The 22,909-nt window shown below is 46.8% G+C and overlaps 1 protein-coding gene across 2 annotated transcripts in view; it reads left to right on the forward strand.

The window, feature by feature from the left end:
• Positions 1–22,909, forward strand: part of LOC140188803 (uncharacterized) — a 121,116-nt gene that overhangs the window by 85,407 nt on the left and 12,800 nt on the right. For both annotated transcript variants that reach the window (XM_072245449.1, XM_072245450.1), the window contains exons 31-33: positions 6,703–7,143; positions 17,731–17,880; positions 19,900–20,100. In XM_072245449.1, coding sequence (XP_072101550.1) covers positions 6,703–7,143; positions 17,731–17,880; positions 19,900–20,100 — 792 coding nt within the window. The remainder of the gene's footprint in view (positions 1–6,702; positions 7,144–17,730; positions 17,881–19,899; positions 20,101–22,909) is intronic.

Consider the following 22,909-nt stretch of genomic DNA (forward strand, 5'->3'; position numbering starts at 1 on the left):
TCTTTCAATTTTCATTTTAATATTCAACGTATGTACATATAGAAAAAAACGTTTTAAGTGCCGCACGGTTATCAGGCCATGTCAAAATATTTCCTGCTCCGAGCAATAGTTCGTGCGCACAGCTGTTAATAAAAATGTTAGATGGAGCGTTGGTAGAGTTAGAATACTTATATATTAATGGCACTGATTAAGAATAAATCTCTGGCCACCTACCTCCTGCAAGACACCACTCTTCTTTAATGTATGTTGATTTTTTGTGAGCCTTATATTCCAGTTTAATAGGATTCGGCTCATTGAGTTGATGCCATCTCTCAGCAACCCGATCAATCCTATTCTTCCACTCAATTCCCTATAACTCCTGTATTTTCACTCACCTACCCATAACTCCAAACTGATTCTACTACTCGTTCAGTATTACTCACTACCCCCTTGTGCAATTGGATCCTGGATTTCCTCACTTGTAAAGCCCAGTCAGTTCAGATAGGCAAAAATATCTTCTCCTCAATCTCCATCAGCACAGGGGCACTACAGGGCCGTGAGCTTAGCCCCCTGCTCTACTGACTTTACACCTATGACTGTGTGGCTAAGCACAGCTCCAATGCCATATACAAGTTTGCCGTTGACACCATTGTTGTGGGCCGGATCAAAGGCGGTGATGAATCGACATACAGGAGGGAGATTGAAAATTTGGCTGAGTGGTGTAATAACAACTTCTTTCTCATTGTCAGCAAGACCAGGGAACTGATTGTAGACTTCAGGAGAGGAAAACCAGAGGTCCATGAGCCAGTAATCATCAGAGGTGGAGAGGGTCAGTAAGTTTAAATTCCTGGGTGTCACTATCTCAGAGGACCTGTCCTGGACCCGTCATATAAGTGTATTTGCAAAGAAAGCACAACAGCACCTCTACTTCCTCAGGAGTCTGCGGAGATTTGGCATGCCATCAAAACCTTGACAAATTTCTGTAGGTGTGTGGTGGAAAGTGTGCCGACTGGCTGCACTACAGCCTGGTATAGAAACACCAAATCCTTTGAGGGGAAAGTCCTACAAAAAGCAGTGGATTCAGCCCCAGTACATCACGGGTAAAACCCTCCCAACCATGGAGCACATCTACATGAAACATTGCCGTAGAAAAGCAGCATCCCTCATCAAAGATCCTCACCACCCAGGCCAGGCTCTTTTCTCACTGCTGCCATCAGGTAGAAGGTGCAAGTGCCTCAGGACTCACACCACCAGGTTCAAGAACAGTTACGACCCACAACCATCAGGTTCTTGAACAAAAGGGGATAACTAGAGCATACTCATTCTAGTTCTAGTGTTCCCACGACTGATGGTCTCACTTTAACCACATTCCTAACCACCTCAGCAGCCCCTGTCACCATAAGTGACTGTTTGTGACCATACAACAGGGAACTGCCTGTTCACAACACCTCCCCACCTCAGAACCTGGATTTGGCAGGGTGAGAGATGGGTTTGTGGCCGTGGGAGGTGGGAAGGGGTAATTGGTACCTACCCTGTAGATCAGGGGTTCCCAAACTTTTTTTATGCCAGGAACCACCACCATTAACCAAGGGGTCCGTGGACCCCCTGTTTGGAAACCTCTTCTGTAGATAATAAAAAAAATTCTGTTTATATTGCAACACACAGAAGATGCTGGAGGAATTTAGTAGATCAAACAACATCTATGGAAGGAAATGAAAATCCAATTTTTCGGGCCGAGACCCTCTTCAGAACCACATTTCCAGGATCTGCAGTCTGTCTTGTGTCTCCTTTTATATAGCACCTCTCAAGGTCTGAACACACCACACACAAAATGGAGGCAGGAGCTGGCGCAGGCTCCACCACCCTTTGATCCACTCACCTATACCACTAGATCATGTCTTGATTCCCTTCCTCAACTCCACTTTTCCACTGGATCCCTGCATTCTCCGGTTCCTTTGGAGTCCAACAATTGTTTAATCCCAGCCTTGAACATATTCAGTGGTAGTGCAGTCTTGACTCTGATCGAGTTTTCCAAAGAATCACAGCTGCCTGGGTGAAGAAATTAATTCTGAGAGTCTTAAACTTCTGGTACCTTATCCTGAGACAATGCACTTTACTGCCAGATAATGTAGCTCAGGTGAGCACCTTTCCACCTTCACCCTGAAGCCCTTTCACAATCTTGGTAAGCTTCAATGGCATAACTTCAAATCTTCTGTGGCACAGTCAGTAAGTGTTCCACTGTTGGATCAGGAAGCCCTAAAGATGAGGATGAAATGGCAGAGGATGGTGCTCAGTGCCCGGTGTCGGAGGGCTGGTCGGAGGCTCGAAGTTTTCGAATGGACTCAGAGTCAGCTGTGGTCGGGTGCTTCCGATGCGTCGGCAGTTGTCGGAGCCTGAAGGTTTATGGCAGGGAGAGTTTCTCCCTTTTGCTGCCTGCTATCGGAGACTATCGGAGTCAATTGGAACTTTGAGGCTTTTTTTTTTACCGTTCCCATGGTCTGTTCTTTATCAAATTATGGTATTGCTTTGCACTGCTGTAACTGTATGTTATAATTATGTGGTCTTGTCAGTGTTAGTCTTTGGTTTGTCCTTTTTTTTTGTGACACCACTCTAGAGGAACATTGTATCATTTCTTAATGCATGCATTTCTAAATGACAATAAACGAGGACTGAGCGTCCTCATAATCTAATCTAATCTAAATACCCATTCCAACCAACAGGAATTCTACAGATGCTGGAAATTTAAGCAGCACACATCAAAGTTGCTGGTGAACGCAGCAGGCCAGACAGCATCTCTAGGAAGAGGTACAGTCGACATTTCAGGCCGAGACCCTTTGTCAGTCCTGACGAAGGGTCTCAGCCTGAAGCGTCGACTGTACCTCTTCCTAGAGATGCTGTCTGGCTTGCTGTGTTCACCAGCAACTTTGATGTGTGTTGCTTAAATACCTATCCCGCTAACTCCTGCTTTCCAGGTCACTTGAATGAGACACTAAGTGTAGAGCGGATCTGCTGGTGCTTCATTCAAACCGACTGCACAGAGCGGGTGTCACTCCAGCAAAATGGCAATGGTGGAGGGGAGAAAGAAATCTTTGTCTCCTCCTGATCAAAGAATGGTCTTGGGGTGATGCTTATAGGGAATTATGAAACACAAAAGTCGGGAAATATCCCTGCCCGACAAAAGTTAGGGGAAAAAATAGGAGCAGGAGAAATCTTCTTGATTCTTGAGGCTGCTACATCATCCAGTAGCATTCTGGCTGATCCCCTGTCTCGTCCACATTCCTGCCTGATCGATGTAACCTCTCCTGACCAACGTTTATTGGCCTTAGTGTTTTAAGTCCCTGCCTCACTCAGCTGTGCGTATCCTTCAGCTCAGACAACCAGTCCTGAAAAAAAACCATACTGAAATCTGGCTGTCAATCCTCACTCCCAACTGCATTTCGCTCGATGGGATCATTTCAGGCATCAGTCAGTTTGGACCAAGCAGCCTTCAGAAGTCATAAACTGTCCCTCGATCTGATAGAATACCTCGCAAAGCAGATCTGGAATGTCCGCACTTTGTCCAGTAAGCTGGAAGCTTATCCCCATGTCCTGGGCTACAGCATTATTTGAGGAAAGTGAGAGTGAAGAATTAAAGGAAATCTTGGTTGCATATCTAATTAACATGATTAGATGAGACTGATGGAGATAATTAAGGAATCCAAGGAAGTCCCACAGGCTTCATTCGGCAGCAGTGGAGATTCCCAAATTAACTGGTGAGTGCCAGGACTGAACTTGTTGTGTGCACTAGCTGTGGTGCAGGCAGACATTTTGTATTTTTCTTGGCACTAAGTGCTGGGAAGAGGTCTGGCCGAGAGAAAGCATGCACACTGACAGCGGGTAGCCTTATGGACTGGAGATGTGGAACGGAAGCACATTTGTGGAAAATATTTGGCTAGAGACCAGCCCTATGGGTGTAGTCAAGTCCATCTATAATGAAGACCCAGAGCATTCTGACACTGTTGCTATTGTAAAAACCCGGTGCTGAACACTTTGCTGGTTACTCCAGGAGCTGGATTGTAGATGTAGTCTGGAGTGTGGAGGTGGTGAGGGCTAAAAGTAGTGTAGGGATAACATGAGCTTTCAGACGGTCTCCAGCGGATAAATGAAGGCCTTCTAGGTTACTAATCTTCAGTAAACTCCAGGTCTCTGTGAATTGGCATCTCAATCCACTCTAGCAACAACAATAATTTCATAGAACGTAGAATAGTACAGCACAGTAGAGGCCCTTCGGCCCACAATGTTGTGCCGACCCTTAAACCCTGCCTCCCATATAACCCCCCACCTTAAATTCCTCCATATACCTGTCTAGCAGTCTCTTAAACTTCACTAGTGTATCTGCCTCCACCACTGACTCAGGCAGTGCATTCCACGCACCAACCACTCTCTGAGTAAAAAACCTTCGTCTAATATCCCCCTTGAACTTCCCACCCCTTATCTTAAAGCCATGTCCTCTTGTATTGAGCAGTGGTGCCCTGGGGAGGAGGCACTGGCTATCCACTCTATCTATTCCTCTTATTATCTTGTACACCACTATCATGTCTCCTCTCAACCTCCTTCTCTCCAAAGAGTAAAGCCCCAGCTCCCTTAATCTCTGATCATAATCAAAAAATGCCTGAGGTGTTTCACAGGAATCCATTGGGAGAAAAGTTCTCTCTGAGTCACAAAGGTGCCGGGCAAATGACTGAAAGTTCGGTCAAAGAGAGAGAGAGATTTTAAGTAACTCCTTACACCAGACTCCTGATCTTTAAGAAAAACTTTATTTTAAAATCCCTCCATACCCTCTCAGTTGTCCGCTTTCTCTCCAGCTCTTCAAGCTTTCTGCTTCCCAGATCTGGGGCTCAAGCATGGCCCCACCTTTTAACGTGACACCTTTGCCAGCTGTACGTTCAGCTGCCGAGCTCTGGAATCCCCTCCCCAGATCTCTGCACCTCACTCTCCTCTGTTCAAGATGCCCTGGCGTCTCATTAAGTGGTTTGGTCTCACGCAGGCACAGATGAAAGAGCTGTTGGCCCACGTGTCCCCGATTCAGTCCTGTCCTCTGGTGTTTCTGTGTGGCGTTGGCACGTTCTCCCCGTGACTGTGAGGGTTTCTCCCCAGGTGCTCTCACATCCCAAAGTCCTGTAACTTAGCACAGCCCTGGCTCAGGAATGGAGCCCATGCCCTGATTAAAATGGTCACCTTTGACGAGGAACCTGAGCCCACAATCTTCTGATGTAATGGAAAGGCTACCTCTCTTTTCCCTGGTACATAACTGGCTAGGAGGAGACGTAACTGAGTGATACAGAATTACGAATTGTATAGGTGGTGTAGACTGCAGGAAACTTCTCTGCATGTGAGCACACACATCCACACACAAGCACTCAAATACTAGCACTAACCGCACTTTGTGCATTACTGTGATATTCTGGCACTGCTGCAAATTATTTTCTGCTACTTATCTATTTAATACTGTTTTTCTATTACTGTCTTGTTTTTATCTACCGCTTTATTTAATTGCCTGAGAGGAAGCCAAACAGAGTTTCATTGTACCTATGTCTAATGACAATAAAGATCATTCAATTCAATTCAATTCTATTCAATTCAATCAAGAGGACACATAGAAGTTGCCGATGAACGCAGCAGGCCAGGCAGCATCTCTAGGAAGAGGTACAGTCGACGTTTCAGGCCGAAACCCTTCATCAGGACTAACTGAAGGAAGAGCTAGTAAGAGATTTGAAAGTGGGAGGGGGAGGGGGAGATCCAAAATGATAGGAGAAGACAGGAGGGGGCGGGATGGAGCCAAGAGCTGGACAGGTGATTGGCAAAAGGGATATGAGAGGATCATGGGATGGGAGGCCCAGGGAGAAAGAAGGGGGGAGGGGGAGAAACCCAGAGGATGGGCAAGGGGTATAGTGAGGGGGACAGAGGGAGAAAAAGGAAAGAGAGGAAAAAAAATATACATATAAAATAATAAATAAATAACGGATGGGGTACGAGGGGGAGGTGGGGCATTAGCGGAAGTTAGAGAAGTCAATGTTCATGCCATCAGGTTGGAGGCTACCCAGACGGATGTTGTTCCTCCAACCTGAGTGTGGCTTCATCTTTACAGTAGAGGAGGCCGTGGATAGACATGTCAGAATGGGAATGGGACGTGGAATTAAAATGTGTGGCCACTGGAAGATCCTGCTTTCTCTGGCGGACAGAACGTAGGTGTTCAGCAAAACGGTTTCCCAGTCTGCGTCGGGTCTCGCCAATATATAGAAGGCCACATCGGGAGCACCGGATGCAGTATATCACCCCAGCCGACTCACAGGTGAAGTGTCGTCTCACCTGGAAGGACTGTCTGGGGCCCTGAATGGTGGTGAGAGAGGAAGTGTCAGGGCATGACATAGGTTTAGGATAAAGAGGAAAAGATTTAGAAGGGATCTGAGGGGACCCTTTTCTCAGCCAGTGACTGGTGATTACCTGGAATGCGCTGCCAGTGAGTGATGGAAGCAGAATTGTTGATGGCATTTAAAATATATCTAGATAAGCACTTAAACACCCAGGGATAGAAGGCTACAGACCAAATGCAGGAAGATGGGGTTAGAACAGAAGGTGCCTGCTTGTCTCAGAGGCCTATTTCCATGCTGATTGACTGCACCAGAGCCCCGGCTAACCTAGCAGATGCAAAGTGTGTCTCTGTGCTTTGTGTTTTAATCCCAGGACAAGATAAGCAAAATGAAAGCGAACGAGGCCAAGCTGGAGAACGACAAGCGTAAGCTGAAGGAGGTCCTGGACGCCTGCGAGAGCCGCACCACGAAACTGGAGCTGTCTCGCCGCTCGCTGGAGGGGGAGCTGCAGCGGACGAGGCTGGCGGCGAGTGACCGCGAGGCCGAGATCCAGCTGCTGCAGGAGCGCGTCGAGAGCCTGCAGCGGCAGGTGGCCGACAGCCACTCCAAGAGCAGCAGCCTGCAGCTGACGGTGGACCGGCTGAACGCCTCGCTGGCCAAGTCGGAGGAGGGGGAGAGCCAGCTCAAAGACAAGGTGCACAGCCTGTCCCTGACACTGTCCGACAAGATGGCCGGTACCTCGGCGCTCCAGGAGAAGGTCCAGCAGCTGCAGAAAGCCTTGAGCAGCAGCGAGCACGACCGTCGCGTCCTCCAGGTGAGTCTTAGCAAGGCTCTCAGTGAACGAGACCAAAGTTCCACTTCCCAGAATTAGGCTACTGTTCCCCGAAAAAAGACCAGGCCCTGAGACACAGCTGCAGTCCTCTACAAACGTTTTAGCCTAGAGATTCACCCACAGGTTCTTTTTCAGTGCTATCTGCCTGAAAATCAGCACTTTCTCTGCAGAGGAATGAGATTGCAGCCATCTTCAGGTTGAAAAATGTACCCTTCCTTGTGTTTCGGAGACTGACGGGTGTCGGGACCCCATTAACCAGGTCTAGTTATTCATCATAAATATTATCCATAGGTTCCATTTGTGCAAATTACTTCCCACTATTTGTTTTAGGCAACAGTAGTGTCTCTATTTTAAAATGCCCTCACTCATTGCCCAGAATAGAAGGGTAGAAACTTATTGAATGGGTGGAGGCTATTTGGCCCATCACCCCCAAGCTGCCTTGCTAGTAAAGTGGAATAAAGATGTACCTAGAGGGACATGCAGATGAATGAAATGAAGGTGCCTGGAGCATAATTACTGGCACACGTTGGCCTGCTCCCTTGCTGCAAATTCCATTTTAATTTGCTCATTCTCATCTTGGGAATAGTTTACACTGACTGAAGGTAAATGTGAGCGAGTCACACACCTGTTTCCTCTCACCCGAGCAAGGTGGCTGGTGATGGACAAGCCAGACATAGCAGCACAATTCCTGGCTGTGAGCCCAGGAGCATTTTGCCGGTGGGGGGGGTAACCAAACTCACCGTCCTGAAGGTGCCCCTTAGCAGCAGAGAGGTATGTGCGGTAATGCTGTGCTCCTGGGGCCCTGTTTAATAGAACAGGGAAGTGAGGGAGCATTAAGAGAGAGAGGGGATAGATTGAGAGAGGCAATCAATCTTCCACTGTTGCACTAAATTCACCGTCATCACTTTAATAAAATTTGATTAGAGACGTGGTGCAGACTTCCTGAACACTGAGCTGCCTTTCGCTTGCTTGTTGGGTGTTGCTAAGAGCTTCTTAGCAGTCGAGAGTCTAATTTTTTTTTTGAAATCGCAAACACGTAGGCGAAACGCAGAAGGGAGATGTGTACACACGTGCAGGGAAATTGAGGGAAAATTAGCAAAGGAATGGGACAAATGACCACTATCTGTATCATATGGAAATAATGGAAAGTTAAATCTGCACAAAGGGTAGTTGTTGGCTGAGGAATAGTTACCAACCAGGCCTCAGGGGAGAACAGCTCTCTTCAAATAACATGCTGTCATCTTGTACATCTTCCACTTGAAGAGCAGATGAAGTTATGTTTTTGCTTTAAGTTTTAAAAAATAGAACCTTTCATAATCTAACACTCAGTCAGGGGTCAGCTTTGAGTCACTCTCTTAACTAGATTGGATTAAATTAAATTTAAAGGCATCTGTTAGTCTTGGAGACCATGGATCTGTGCCTGGAAAGTCTTCATTCTCCAGGGCGCAGGCAAGGTTGTATGGAAGACCGGCAGTTGCCCATGCTGCAAGTCTCCCCTCCCCACGACACCGATGTTGTCCAAGGGAAGGGCATTAGGACCCATACAGCTTGTCACCAGTGTTGTCGCAGAGCAATGTGTGATTAAGTGCCTTGCTCAAGGACACAACACGTTCCCTCGGCTGGGGCTCGAACTCACGACCTTCAGGTCGCTAGTCCAATGCCTTAACTACTTGGCCACATGCCCACACTAGATTGGATTAGCTTTACAGTACTGTGCAAAAGTCTTAGGCGTCCTAAATCTTTTTATATAAGTTTTGTTTTAAATGTTTATTTTTTGTCTTCTGCATTAGAAAAGAGCAAATTTTAGATTTCCAACTATTTTGGTTTCCAAAAAATGTGTTATATGTTACAGAGAAATGTTTATATTTCATTAAAGAAAGTAATATATTACATAGTAGACCACTTTTCAAATAAAACTTGATAACTTTGTAGGTATACAGCCCAGAGCATGATTAAACAAAGATAACAATCAGGTGCTAATGATCCCAATCTTTGGGTGGCTTAATGTATGTGTGAGGTATTACATGTTGGAAGGACAAACCAAGGTAGAACATACAGGGTTAATGGTAAGGCACTGAGGAGTGCAGTAGAACAGAAGGATCTGGGAATACAGATACAAAATTCCCTAAAAGTGGCATCACAGGTAGATAGGGTCGTAAAGAGAGCTTTTGGTACATTGGCCTTTATTAATCAAAGTATTGAGTGTAAGAGCTGGAATGTTATGATGAGGTTGTATAAGGCATTGGTGAGGCTGTATCTGGAGTATTGTGTTCAGTTTTGGTCACCAAATTGCAGGAAGGATATAAATAAGGTTGAAAGAGTGCAGAGAAGGTTTACAAGGATGTTGCCGGGACTTGAGAAACTCAGTTACAGAGAAAGGTTGAATAGGTTAGGACTTTATTCCCTGGAGCATAGAAGAATGAGGGGAGATTTGATAGAGGTATATAAAATTATGATGGGTATAGATAGAGTGAATGCAAGAGGACATGGGTTAAGGGTGAGGTGGGAAAAGTTTAAAGGGAACATTAGGGGGGGCTTCTTCACACAGAGAGTGGTGAGAGTATGGAATGAGCTGCCAGACGAGGTGGTAAATGCGGGTTCTTTTTTAACATTTAAGAATAAATTGGACAGGTACATGGATGGGAGGTGTATGGAGGCATATGGTCCGTGTGCAGGTCAGTGGGATTAGGCCGAAAGTGGTTCGGCACAGCCAAGAAGGGCCAAAAGGCCTTTTTCTGTGCTGTAGTTTTTCAATGGTTTCTATAGTTTCTATCAATGGCATAATGAGTTGAATGAACTAAACTGACTAACTGAAACAGATTTGGGTGTAGAAGGAATCAAACTGGGTGAAGGAGAGCAATCTAAAAGGTGAGGGTGTGACAGATGCGTCAGTTTAACCTTCAAATCATCAATTCTTACACCATGGCAAGAGTGAGCACAGCAACAAGACACAAGGTGGTCGTCCTGCATCAGCAAGATCTCTCCCAAGTAGACATGAGTTTCAAGATGTTTTGTTCAAGCTCTTCTGAAGCAGCACAACGAAATGGGCAAGATTAAGGACCAGAAATGCAGTGGTCAGCCGCAGAAACCGAGTGCAGCAGACGAGTGACACGTCAAACTGACGTCCCTTCTAAATCGGAAGAAGCCCAGCAGTGCTATCAGCCCTGAACTCACAGAAACCTCTGGTACCCAATTACACCCCTCCACAGTCCAGAGAAGTCTGGTCAGAAATGGTCTTTGTGGAAGAGTTGCAGCCAAAAAACCATTCCTCCAAAGTGGAAGCAAAGCCAAGAGGTTCACCTACACACAGAAATACACACGGACTGGAGTGGTGAACAGTGGCAGCAAGTGCTCCAGACTGACAGAGTTAAAATTTGTCCGTAGGAAAGCTGGAGAGTTGCTATGTAGATGGGTGTCTGCAGCCAACAGTGAAGCACGGCAGAGGTTCTGCAGATGGAGTTGGTGATCTGGTCAGAATTAATGGAATCCTCAAGGCTGAGAAGTACAAGCCGATTGTCAGCCATCACGGAGGCGTCTGATCGGCCCCAGCTTCATTCTGCAGCAGGACAAATGACCCTAAACTGGACCGCCCGGTGGAAACTGACAAGGTCTCAGGGAGAACGTACACACCCCTTATAACCAGTGGTGGGAATTGAACCTGGGTCACTGGCACTGTAAAGCCTTATGCTAACCACTATGTTACCATGCCATACCCCAGGTCAAATGATCATATGTGTCCGTATGCACATACGTAGAAACTCTTCTCTTAGTAGAAAGAGCAGCTGGTTGATCGAATACATCCAGCGCTGTCGAGGTTGTCCACAGTTTATTCAAGTAAAGGGGGATTTCAGTACCAATAGTGTTTCAAATCCAGGAAGGAATCTCGGATTGGTTCAAACTGTCCGATACAAAGGGATTTCAAAATTACTTTAATCACATTGTTATCCCCAGCTGCACAACCCAACCCTTGGGGTGGCTTGATGTTCTTACTTGGAGTTTCGTCACAGGCTCTTGCAGCAGCGTAAGATACAACTGTTGCACTCCCTGCTGGTGCCTTGCCTTCATCCCCACCGAAGCTCTAGCTTTGATGCACTGTCGAGTAGGGTTAGACAGGGAGGTTGACTGACGCTACAGCAGAATGTAGAGCAGATAAAGACCCAAGTGGAATGTTGGCAGAAAGAACTTAATCCTGATAAGCATGGCCTGATGCATTTTGGGAAACCAAATAGTGGTCAGATATTGTCTAGATAAGGGGCACTAAGTACTGTTGATGCACAGAGACCTTGCTGTTCAATCCACAAATGCCTTAAAGTGGCAACACAGATAGATAAAGGTGGTGTCAAAAGCATCTGGCATGTTTACTTCTGGGTCAGGGAACAGAATGCGAAAGTTGCAAAGTTGTGTTACAACTTTACAAAACACTGGCTGGGCTGCACTTGAAGTATTAATGGCACTTCTGGTTATCGTGTTGCAGGAAAGATACGATTGTACTGGAGAGAGAGCAGAGCTGAATTACCGGACGTTGCTTGGATCGGAGGATGTTAGTTGTAGGGAGAGGTTGGACACTCAGGGAGCAAAGGATGCTGAGGAATGACCTGAGAGAGGTGTATAAAATTCCAAGTGGCATAAGTAGGATAGGTGGTCAGAATTTTTTTCCCGTGGTAGGGGTATCAAAAATAAGCATTTGTTTAGTATGAGAGGAAGAGATTTTAAAGGGATCAGAGGGGAACTTTTTTTTAGACAGGAAGCAGTTGAAATCTGGAACTTGCTGCCAGAGGAAGTGATGGGATCAGATGCATTTGTTGTGTTTAAGAGACATTTAAAATGGCAAAGTATAGAAGGTTATGGACCCAATGTGGTTAAATGGGATTAGTGGAGGGGGGGAAAAAGATCAATGTGAACGTGCTGAACCAATACGCCCATTTCTGTGCTGTGACTCTCATCTCCCATCACCAGCCTCTCCTCCTTTATCCCTTGAGCGGAGATGGAATTTGGTGAAGTAGTTTTCACATTTCTATTTTACGGTGCTTATTGAGGTCTGCAATGACCCGATCACTGGCTGAGCCCCAGCTCAGTTCCACCCCTCCCTTACCCAGTGACCTGGAAAGCGATAGGAGCAACCGTGCAACATTTTCCCACCGATTCTGCCGACTTCACGTTAAGTTTCGTGGAAGACTGGTGAAAACCCCGCAGAATATCAGTGCTACAGTCTTTTTAACTGACTTATAGTTCCCTGAAGGTGGAATCTCATGTAGATAGGGTGGTGAAGAAAGCTTTTGGTATGCTGGCCTTTATAAATCAGAGCTTTGAGTATAGAAGTTGGGATGTAATGTTGAAATTGTATAAGGCATTGGTGAGGCCAAATTTGGAGTATTGTGTACAGTTTTGGTCACCGAATTATAGGAAAGATGTCAACAAAATAGAGAGAGTACAGAAAAGATTTACTAGAATGTTACCTGGGTTTCATCACCTAAGTTACAGAGAAAGGTTGAACAAGTTGGGTCTTTATTCTTTGGTGCGTAGAAGGTTGAGGGGGGATTTGATAGATATAGAGATATTTAAAATTATGAGGGGGATAGATGGAGTTGACGTGGATAGGCTTTTTGCATTGAGAGTAAGGGAGATTCAAACAAGAGGAGATGAGTTGAGAGCTGGGGGCAAAAGTTTAGGGGTAACATGAGGGGGAACTTCTTTACTCAGAGAGTGGTAGCTGTGTGGAACAAGCTTCCAGCAGAAGTGGTTGAGGCAGGTTCGATATTGTCATTTAAAGTAAAATTGGATAGGTATATGGACAGGAAAGGAATGGAGGGTTATGGGCTGAGTGCAGGTTGGTGGGACTAGGTGAGAATAAGCGTTCGGCACGGACTAGAAGGGCCGAGATGGCCTGTTTCCGTGCTGTAATTGTTATATGGTTATATATGGTTAAGGGTCAGCACATTGGGCCTTACTGCGCCTGCACTTCGAGTCCTGACCAGCAGGGGTCTCTGTGTATAGTGTGCTTGTTTTCCCTATGTCAGGTGCCCTCCTTCTCTCCTGCATCCCGAAGACCTGTGGGTTGGTTGGTTAATTGGTCACTACATATTACCCCTAGTGTACAGGTGGGGCAAGTAATGGGAATCTGTAGGAAAATAAGTTACAAGTGTATTAGGAATAGGGATAGGATTCCTTAGTGAGATGGTGTAGAGCCTTATAGGCCATGTGGATATATAGCTTTATAGGTCATGTGGATATCGTAGTGTTGCGAGGAGCGCGGTACCTCCTAACTATGGTAGACCGTTTCACCAGATGGCCAGAGGTGCTCCTGCTCACCGACACCACCTCCGAATCCTGCGCCCGAGCGCTGATTGCAACCTGGGTAGCACGCTTCGGGGTACCGGCCCACATTACCTCCGACAGAGGCGCCCAGTTCACCTCCAGCCTGTGGTCGGCTGTGGCCAGCCTGTTGAGAACACAGCTATGCCACACAACTGCCTACCACCCACAGTCGAAAGGACTAGTGGAACGCTTCCACTGTCACTTGAAGTCGGCTCTCATGGCCCTCCTGAAAGGGCCTAACTGGGTGGACGAACTTCCCTGGGTCCTGCTTGGAATCCGCACAGCGCCCAAAGAGGATCTGCACACCTCGTCGGCCGAGCTGGTGTACGGCACACCCCTGGTCGTCCCAGGAGAGTTCATACCAGCCCCAAGGGGGCAAGAGGAAGAACCCGCAGCAGTCCTGGACAGACTACACAAAAGGCTCGGCAACCTGGACTCCGTGCCCACTTCACAGCACGGACAGAGCCCGACCTGCGTACCCAAAGACCTGCAGAACTGTAAGTTTATATTCATACGAAGGGGCGGACACCGGGCACCGCTACAGTGGCCGTACGAGGGGCCGTTCAAGGTGATCAGGAACAACGGGTCCACGTACGTTCTGGACATTGGCGGGAAAGAGGAGGTTTTCATGGTGGACCGACTCAAACCGGCCCATGTGGACTTGGCGCAGCCGGTCGAGGTTCAGGCACTGTGGCGCAGAGGCAGACTGCCCAAACAGAGACTGATCCAGACTGTGGACATGGGGGGGGGGGGGCACGGTTATGTGGCGACCCACTTTCTACGCAGGTGAACTGGCTCACAAAATAGTGCGCGCGTCGGCAGAGAGGCCAGCCCCAAGATGGCGCTGGGCCACCTTCTTCACCAGCAAGAGGAGAAAGCCCGCGCACGGGAAGAGACTTTTGTAATGCACCTCTGACGTCATTTCCGCCCGGAGAGGGCGGGAACGGAACTGCGTAAAAGCCAGTGCCGCAAAGTTTGAATAAACTAGTCTCGAGTGCAACTTACAGACTGCGTGCCGTTATTTCTAGTTCTGTGTGTAGCACATCGCTACAACAGCTTTAACATATAATCGCGGACTGTTTGGCTGGGGAAAGCATCCCACTGGACCTCCCCAGGGTACTGGGGACTGACTGGCAGTGGGATCCTTTCCATCATTTTGTCCAGCAACACTTACCGGACAGAACTAGCCAACCTGTCAAAGGGAAGAATCACATTCTGGGTCTTCACAACCTTATTTGGATCCTGCTCTTCACTGAGATAGCTGACAAGCTTTTTCCACTTCAGCTCTTGAGACTGAAGTTCTGACGAAACTGAATACATTATTTAGTCTACTTCTCTCAACTGTGTTGCTGGTCTGTGCTGTTCAGTCAGACTCTAATGATAATGAGCCTAACATGTTTCAAGTGAGCTCACTGTACAGCCACAACTCTTTCCAAACCTGGCCCCAGCGCTTGGCTCTTCGCCCAGTGTCGTCTGTCTGGCATGCTGACAGCATTCCCTGACACAGTGTAAACACTCCTCCAGTGCCTGGATCACCCACCTCCTGGGGGCAGCCGTACAAAGTCGTAACCGCCCTGCCAAAAAACGTCCCGGGCGATCAGAGTCACTGCATGGATGGCAAAGGCTACAGTGCCAGAGCCAGCCTTGGAGACGTCAGTAACTGTTTCATGCGTCTGTTAACCGCTTGAGATTATAGTTCTCAGGCCGCTGGTAGAACCTCGACTCTAGTTACTGTGTTGCCCCTCTCAGGGGTCTGTCCTGAACTCACACTGCCCGAGCTCTCCCTTCCTAAATTTCTCTGTCCACACCTTAGCTCTCTCCCTATTAGATTATGAGAACACTCAGTCCTCTTTTATTGTCATTTAGAAATGCATACATGCATTGAGAAATGATACAATGTTTCTCCAGCGTGATATCACAGAAAACAAGACAGATCAAAGACTAACACTGACTGAACCACATAATTATAACATATAGTTACAACAGTGCAAAGCAATACCATAATTTGATAAAGAACAGACCACAGGCACAGTAAAAACAAGTCCCAAAGTCCCGAGTTGATCGACTCCCGAGTCCCCGATAGCAGGCGGCAAAAGGGAGAAACTCCCTGCCATAAACCTCCAGGCACCATCAACTTGCCGATGCCTTGGAAGCAGCCGACCACAGCCGACACTGAGTCCATCTGTCCGAAAACTCCGAGCTTCCAACCAGCCTCTCCGATACAGCCTCCCGAGCGCCATCCTCTGCCGAGCGCCTTCGACCTCTCCCCGGCTGCTGAAACACACAAAGCCGAGGATTTCGGGGCCTTCAGCTCCGGAGATTCCGGTTACCACACAGTAGCAGCGGCAGCGAAGCGGGCATTTCAGAAGTTTTCCAGATGTTCCTCCGCACTCTCACATCTGTCTCCATCAAATCAGGATGGTGTATGGTCCCCTACTTGACAGATAACAGATATTCATCACCGAAGTGGCCGCGGGCGCTGTCGTTGCGCCGCCATCTTCACCCCCCCTGCCCCGGGAGGATTACCACACCTTCCTGACCTCTCTCCCTGAAGCTCCATCTTTGTGTACACTGTAGACAGTAAAGGTTATACCTAAAATGATGGCAAAACTTAATGTAAACAAGACAAATTCTGCCTCCAAGGGGTGTGCTGGATTCTGAGTCCTCAGTCTGAAAAACAGCACCACACGGGGCACGGGGTGCTATGGCTTCGAAACTCCTGTTGTTCCAGAGCAGCCGACACAGTTCAAATCCTCCTCAATGCCAGCTCTAGAATTCTATGCTATCTTCCTCTCCCCATTCGCAGTTCTCTCCTCACCCTGTTAAAAAAGTTCTGAGTTAGTGCCCTCGCTGCGTGCAGTTGACGCTCTGCGTTTCAGCCCTTCAGTGTCGAAAGTGAACTTTTGAGAATGTCATTTTAAGTTTATATTTCTTCAAAATAGTTTCAAACAATCATTCTCACTCAGTCATTTTCTCAATTTTAAACATTATTTGTGCAAACTCTGTGCCGCCTCAGTTTGATGTGTGACCTGTCTATAGAATTGTTTACATTTAAAGTTGTTTAAATTTAACTAAGCTTGATATATCTAACCCCAGCTGGATAATCATATTTCTATTTTTCCATCTTCAAAAATGTCTCCTACCATTAATTCGTCGTGCCTCTTGCCCTTTGGAAGTTCTGTCATCTGTGGTGGCCTCAGGGGTCAAAGCTCACTCATTAACTACGAGTAAAGACGGTAACCGTGGCTCTAGTTTTCAATGTGCTCCCACACTTGCTGTTTGCTGGATGTCACTGCACGCTCCAAAGTGACCATGGACATCCCTTGTTACTCAAGGGAAATCAGGATTAAAATCAATACCGGAACATCCAAGGTCAAAGGGGGAAGTTTAGGGTGTGAAAGAGGTTACTGCACTTGAGTTTCTTTCCTGCGAAAGGACGCTGGAGATCGTAACAACTAACTTCACATTTTTGACATTGATGGGGCTGAAACACACGCTCTCTCTACACTCAGAGAGGGGAATAACTCAGACCCTTTTAATAGATTGGAGAGAGAACTGTGAATGGGGAAAGGAAGGTTTTTATAAGAATTGGAATTAAATATTGAAACCAGTGTTTCGAATTTCCTCAGGCTTAATTAGAGAGACCAACAGTACTATTGTTTCAGGTCAGGGACCTTCCATTTATTGACTTGGAAACTGAAGTCTTTTTCCACAGATATGCCTGACATGTTGAAAATTGCCAGAGTTTTCCATTCTTAACAAAGAACAGTACAATACAGGATCAGGCCAACAATATCTGTGCCAAACATGAAGTACATGATCTATATCCCTCCATCCCTCAGATTAATGTTCCTATCAAAAAAGCCTCTTAAACACCACAGCTTCAGGATTCTTGGACCTGTAGTACTTTGCTCTTATCTCCTGATTTCCCTCAGTTCTTTAGAAATGTACGGGTAGTTTGTTCGAGCACTGAGGTGCCCTTCTGCTGGAACTGTTGGTAGGAGAAGCAAACTCTAATAGACCTCCTGATCATCTTTCAGGGGCCTGGTAATGTGCTGATACCTTCATCCAGGATGATTCTTGTATATGAAGTCTTCTTGCCACCAATCAAAAGAGCTGAAATATGTCAGAGGTTTCCTGCAAAGCGTAAGGGGTTCAGGAAGGGTATGTGGGGTGCAAACGGCTCGTTTATTTCCAGCTGGCTTGGGTTTGACGGAAGCAAAGTTGAAGTCGGCTTTCTGTCCGGTGTTCCAGGAGCGTCTGGAGGCGGCGCGTCAGGCGGTCGTCGAGACAAAGAAGCAGAACTCGTCGCTGTCTGACAGAGTGCAGGGCCTGCAGAACGAGCAGCAGGACATGGAGCTGCAGCGAGCGGAGCTCGAAAGACAGCTACACAAGCAACAGGAGGTGAGAACTTCGGCCCCTGTTTTCCTCCTCCCTTTTTGGTAGGTGGACGTTTTCCCCATTACATTGTTCAGTTCTGTATTGGAAAGTACGTCTAGTTTTCATGACAACGATAAAGCTTCCTTTATACTGCCACATCCAGTATTAAATACAGGTTAGATGTAAAATAAAGTTCTTTTTACACTTGCAGGTACAACTTAATTAAATGCTAAGTGCATCTACTTTTAGACTGTCCCATTGCTGCTCCCAGTAAAAGTGCAACAAGGGGTAGATGTCACATGCTTTCTCCAGTGCTGACCCATTAGAATCAGAATCAGGTTTAATATCACTGCAAATGTCATGAAATTTGGTGATCTGCAGCAGCAGTACATTGCAATACATAAAAAACCTATAAATTACAATAAGAAACATATATATTTAATAAGTAGTGCAAAAAGAAAGAAGAAAATAGGGAGGTAGTGTTCATTGGTTCATTGTCCATTCAGAACTCTGATAGTGGAGAAGCAGAAAGTGTTCCTAAAATACTGGGTGTGTGTCTTCAGGCTCCTGTACCTGCCCCTTGATGGTAGCAGTGAGAAGAGGGCATGCCCTGGGTGATGGGGTCCTTAACAATGGATGCCACCTTTCTGAGGAATCAGCACTTGAAGATGTCCTGGATGCTCGGGAGGTTCATGCCCATGATGGAACTGGCTGAGTTTGTATCTTTCTGTAACTTTCCCCGACCCTGAGCAGTGGCCCCTCTGGGTCGCACATAGCAAGGGAAGGTGCAAAGTTCATTTCACTGGAGAGCCAAGCGAGCCAGGATGCAAACCCCCTCAACCCTCACCAATTTGTCTTGATGCCTATTGAGAGCACCCTATCCAGATGCATCACGGCTTGGTATGGCAACTGGTCCGCCCATGACCACAAGAGACCGCAGCTCTGGACACAGCTCAGCACATCGCAGAAGCCAGCCTCTCCTCCATAAACTCTACCTGTACTTTTTGCTGCTTCAGGAAAGCTGCCAGCAGAATCAACGACACCACCCTCCCCAGATATTATCTCTTCTCCCCCCTTCCATTGGGCAGAAGAAACAGAAGTCCTAAAGCATATCCCACCAGGCTCAAGGATGACTTCTACCCCACTGTAATAAGACTGTTGAATGCTTCCCTAGTACGATAAGATGGACTCTCAACTTCACAAGGTCAAAGTACATTTATTATTAAAGTACATATGCAGTATACAACCCTGAGATTTGTCTTCCCACAGATGGCCATGAAACAAAGAAATCATGAAACCTGTGTAAAGGGAGGGAACGTCAACTCAGACCATGAGAGGCCTGCGTCGGGCATTTTCATGCCTTACAAGGCGCAGATTGGAAGTCTGTGTGGGGCGCCGCTCCTCATACAGACTAGAGCAATGTGTGATTAAGTGCCTTGCTCAAGGGCACAAACACGCTGCCACGGCTGAGGCTCGAACTAGCGACCTTGAGATAACTAGACGTATGCCCTAACCACTTGGCCATGTGCCCAATAGGCATCAAGAAAAACATCAAACCCCCCCAATTCACATAAAAAAGAACAAATTGTGCAAACTGCAAGGAAAAAGAAAACAAACGAAGAACACAGAATGCAAAACTCCAAATCACAAAGACCATCGAGAGAGTCCAGGCATATTCAGTTAACATAATGATGATACAAAGAGGCATAATCTTCCTCATTATTATCACACACCTTACGATGTACCCGCACTGCACGTTCTCTGTACCTGTTGCTCCTCATCCAGCATTGTTATTGTTTTATCTTTAACTTCATGCATGGAGTAATGAATTGATCTGTATGAGCAGGCTTTTCAGTGTATCCCAGTACATTTACCGATACCAATGTCAAAAGTAAGCCCAGCACTGCAGTGATTGGTGTGGTTCCTAGAAGGAGGGTTTGGTTAACATTGCATCCACCCACAGTACCTCACTCTCTATTTGTGACGAGCAGCCCAGTAGACAGGACTTGTTTCTGTGCCCATCATTCCCCATTTTGCCACCAGGTTCTGCACCAGCACCAGGAAAGTGACGAGATGGCGCTACAGACCGTGCGGAAGCTTCAGGAGGAGAAGCACCTTTACCAGGAGCGCCTGGGGGTCCTGCAGCGGGCTGTTGCCCAGCTGGAGAATGAGAAGCGGGAGCTGGAGCGGTCATCAGTCCGGCTGGAGAAGGATAAAGCGGCCCTGAAGAAGACACTGGACAAGGTGGGTCCGACCTCCCTCAGTTTGAGAGTAAACCCAGGTGGCAGCCAGCAGGGATGATGCCTCGGGTACGCTGGTTGGCTTCTCTTAATTGAGAAGCCACATAAGAGGCCGGACACACAGTGCACGGTATTGTCTCGCACTGTGGTCCAGCGGGTAGTGTAACTGTCTGACCCGGGTTTCGATGCCAACTCTGGGGGCTGGCTGAATAGAGTTCTCCCTAAGAGCCTCCTGGGTTCCTCCCTCATCCCAAAGTTATACTGGTTGCTGCAGTAGAATGCAGTCCCTCACTCCTCGTATAGGTGGCTGCAGGAAGATTGGGGGGTGGTTATGGTGAATGTGAGGGCTAGCGGATGAGGAGCGTTTGATGGCTCTGGGTCTGTACTCACTGCAGTTTAGAAGAATGGGAGAGGGATCTCACTGAAACCTATTGAATATTGAAAGGCTTGTATAGAGTTTGAATTGAATTGACCTTATTACTTACATTCTTCATGAACGTGAGGAGTAAAAATCTTTATGTTACGTCTCTGTCTAAATGTGCAATTTATAGCAATTTGTAATAAATAGTATGTACAACAGGACAATCAATATAACACAGAAATACAATTGTATCAGTGTGAGTTAATCAGTCTGATGGCCTGGTGGAAGAAGCTGTCCTGGAGCCTGTTGGTCCTGGCTTTTATGCTGCGGTACCATTTTCTGGATGGTAGCAGCTGGAACAGTTTGTGGTTGGGGTGACTCGGGTCCCCAATGATCCTTCGGGCCCTTTTTACACACCTGTCTCTGTAAATGTCCTGAATATTGGGAAGTTCACATCTACAGATGCGCTGGGCTGTCCGCACCACTCTCTGCAGAGTCCTGCGATTGAGGGGAGTAGAGTTACATGGACATGAAAAGGATGTTTCCTATAGTGGGGGAAGTCAAGTAGCAGAGGGCAGAGCCTCAGAATAGAGGGACGTCCCTTTAAAACAAAGTTGAGGAGGAATTTCTTTACCCAGAGGGTGATGAATCTGAGGAATTTATTGCACAGACTGCCATGGAGACCAGTCATTGGGTATATTTAAAGCAGAGGTGGATAGGTTCTTGATTAGTCGGGGCGTCAAAGATGGCAGGGAGAGGGCAGAAAAATGGGGTTGAGAAAGATAGTAAATCAGCCATGACTTGATGAGCTGAATGGTGCGATACTGCTCCTATATGGTCTGATGTCAGAGGGAGTGGGTGACAGGGAAATAATCGGGGAATGGGACTGACGGGCAGGCTCAGAAAACCATCACGGATCTGAAGGGCTGAACGTCTTCCTGTGCTGTAAACTTCCAGAGAGTAGTGAAATGCTTCAACAATAACTTCCATTTAAATATGACCTTTCTCTCAGTGTAAATGATCTGAGCTGATTTGCAGGTACGTGGTCAATCCTGTCAATCGTATCCTGAACACAATACCATTGCTGGGGGTGGCGGGGGACAAACTTTAATCCATTTAAATATTAAATGTCGCCCAAAGTAAATGTCCTGAAGTGATTTGTTCAAGAAAAACAAAGCAATGCTTTTGCTGGTTATAAAAGCCTGACGGTTGTTGGAGGGAGGGCTGACTGAGACTGTTGAGATCCATCGTTTGAGGTATTTTTTGGTCGTCATTGGCTTTTCTTGCTTGGAGATGAGGCCATGGATTTGCCAGGCCGTGGTTTGTTTCCCATTACCATACAGAGGAAGAGAGGTACATTTTCAGCAACACCACTCTCGATTTTTCCCAACCCTTTTCTGCTGAAGAACATTCTCCTTCAACCAGCATGTTGCTGCAGTTAGCGAGAAAACGGGACCCTCTCGGTGCCCTGGTGAAAACATATTTCCATCAGTGAACATCATGAGGTAATCTGGCCAGTGTGATTGTTGCTGGCACTAAGTGTCTGTCAGTTGTTGGCGGTGGCCCAGTTGCCCGCTCCCGAGCCAGAGAGTCGTACTTCATGATTCACTCCAAAAACTCTTGGCTGGCAGCCCTGTGCAGTTCTGAATGAACACTGGGCTGTCAGGGCTGATGGATTCCAATTGTGGTCCTTCACCAAGTTTTTGTCTGTCTACCCAAATGGTGGACCAAGAAAATCCAGAGTACGGTTTTAAAATTCTCCCCCACAAAAAGAAATCCTAGAACCGACCTATCTTGTCAACATTGTTCACAGGATCTTGCTTTGTACAGATTGTGATTTCAGGATTATTACACCATCTGCACTTCACAAGTGCTTATTTGGCTTAAAACTGCTCTGCACCAGTCTGAGTGTGTGGAAGGCACTAAATACATTTTCTTTCTCTTTCTCCTCTCATTTTACAATAAGAGTTTGCTCTAATTTCATTGCGGGCCCTCTGTTAAGGTGGTACCGCAACGTGAAAATCTGTTGCATAAGTAGCACACACACAATGCTAGAGGAGCTCAGCAGGTGAGGCAGAGTGTATTCTGCCTGGCCCGCTGAGTTCCTCCGGTGTTTTGTGTGTGTTGCCTGGACTTCCAGCATCGGCAGATTTTCTCTTGTTTGCGATTGCATAAGTAAGTGTTTATTTTTTAGCTTAAAATCTTTTGCAGTATATGGATGGCAGGGCAACACAGTGGTTAGTGTAAAGCTATTACAGCACCGGTGACCCGATCTTAATTCTGCCACTGTTTGATGGGAGTTTGCACCTTCTCCCCATTATGCGCAGTCTTCCTCCAAGTGCTCTGGTTTCCTCCCATGTTCCAAAGACATATGGGTTATTAGGTTAATTAGTAAAATGGTTTGGGTGACATGGGCTCATTGTGCTAGAAGGGCCTATTACTGTTCTGTATC

The sequence above is a fragment of the Mobula birostris genome, chromosome 27 (genome assembly GCF_030028105.1).
Source record: "Mobula birostris isolate sMobBir1 chromosome 27, sMobBir1.hap1, whole genome shotgun sequence".
Classification (NCBI taxonomy): Eukaryota; Metazoa; Chordata; class Chondrichthyes; order Myliobatiformes; family Myliobatidae; genus Mobula; species Mobula birostris.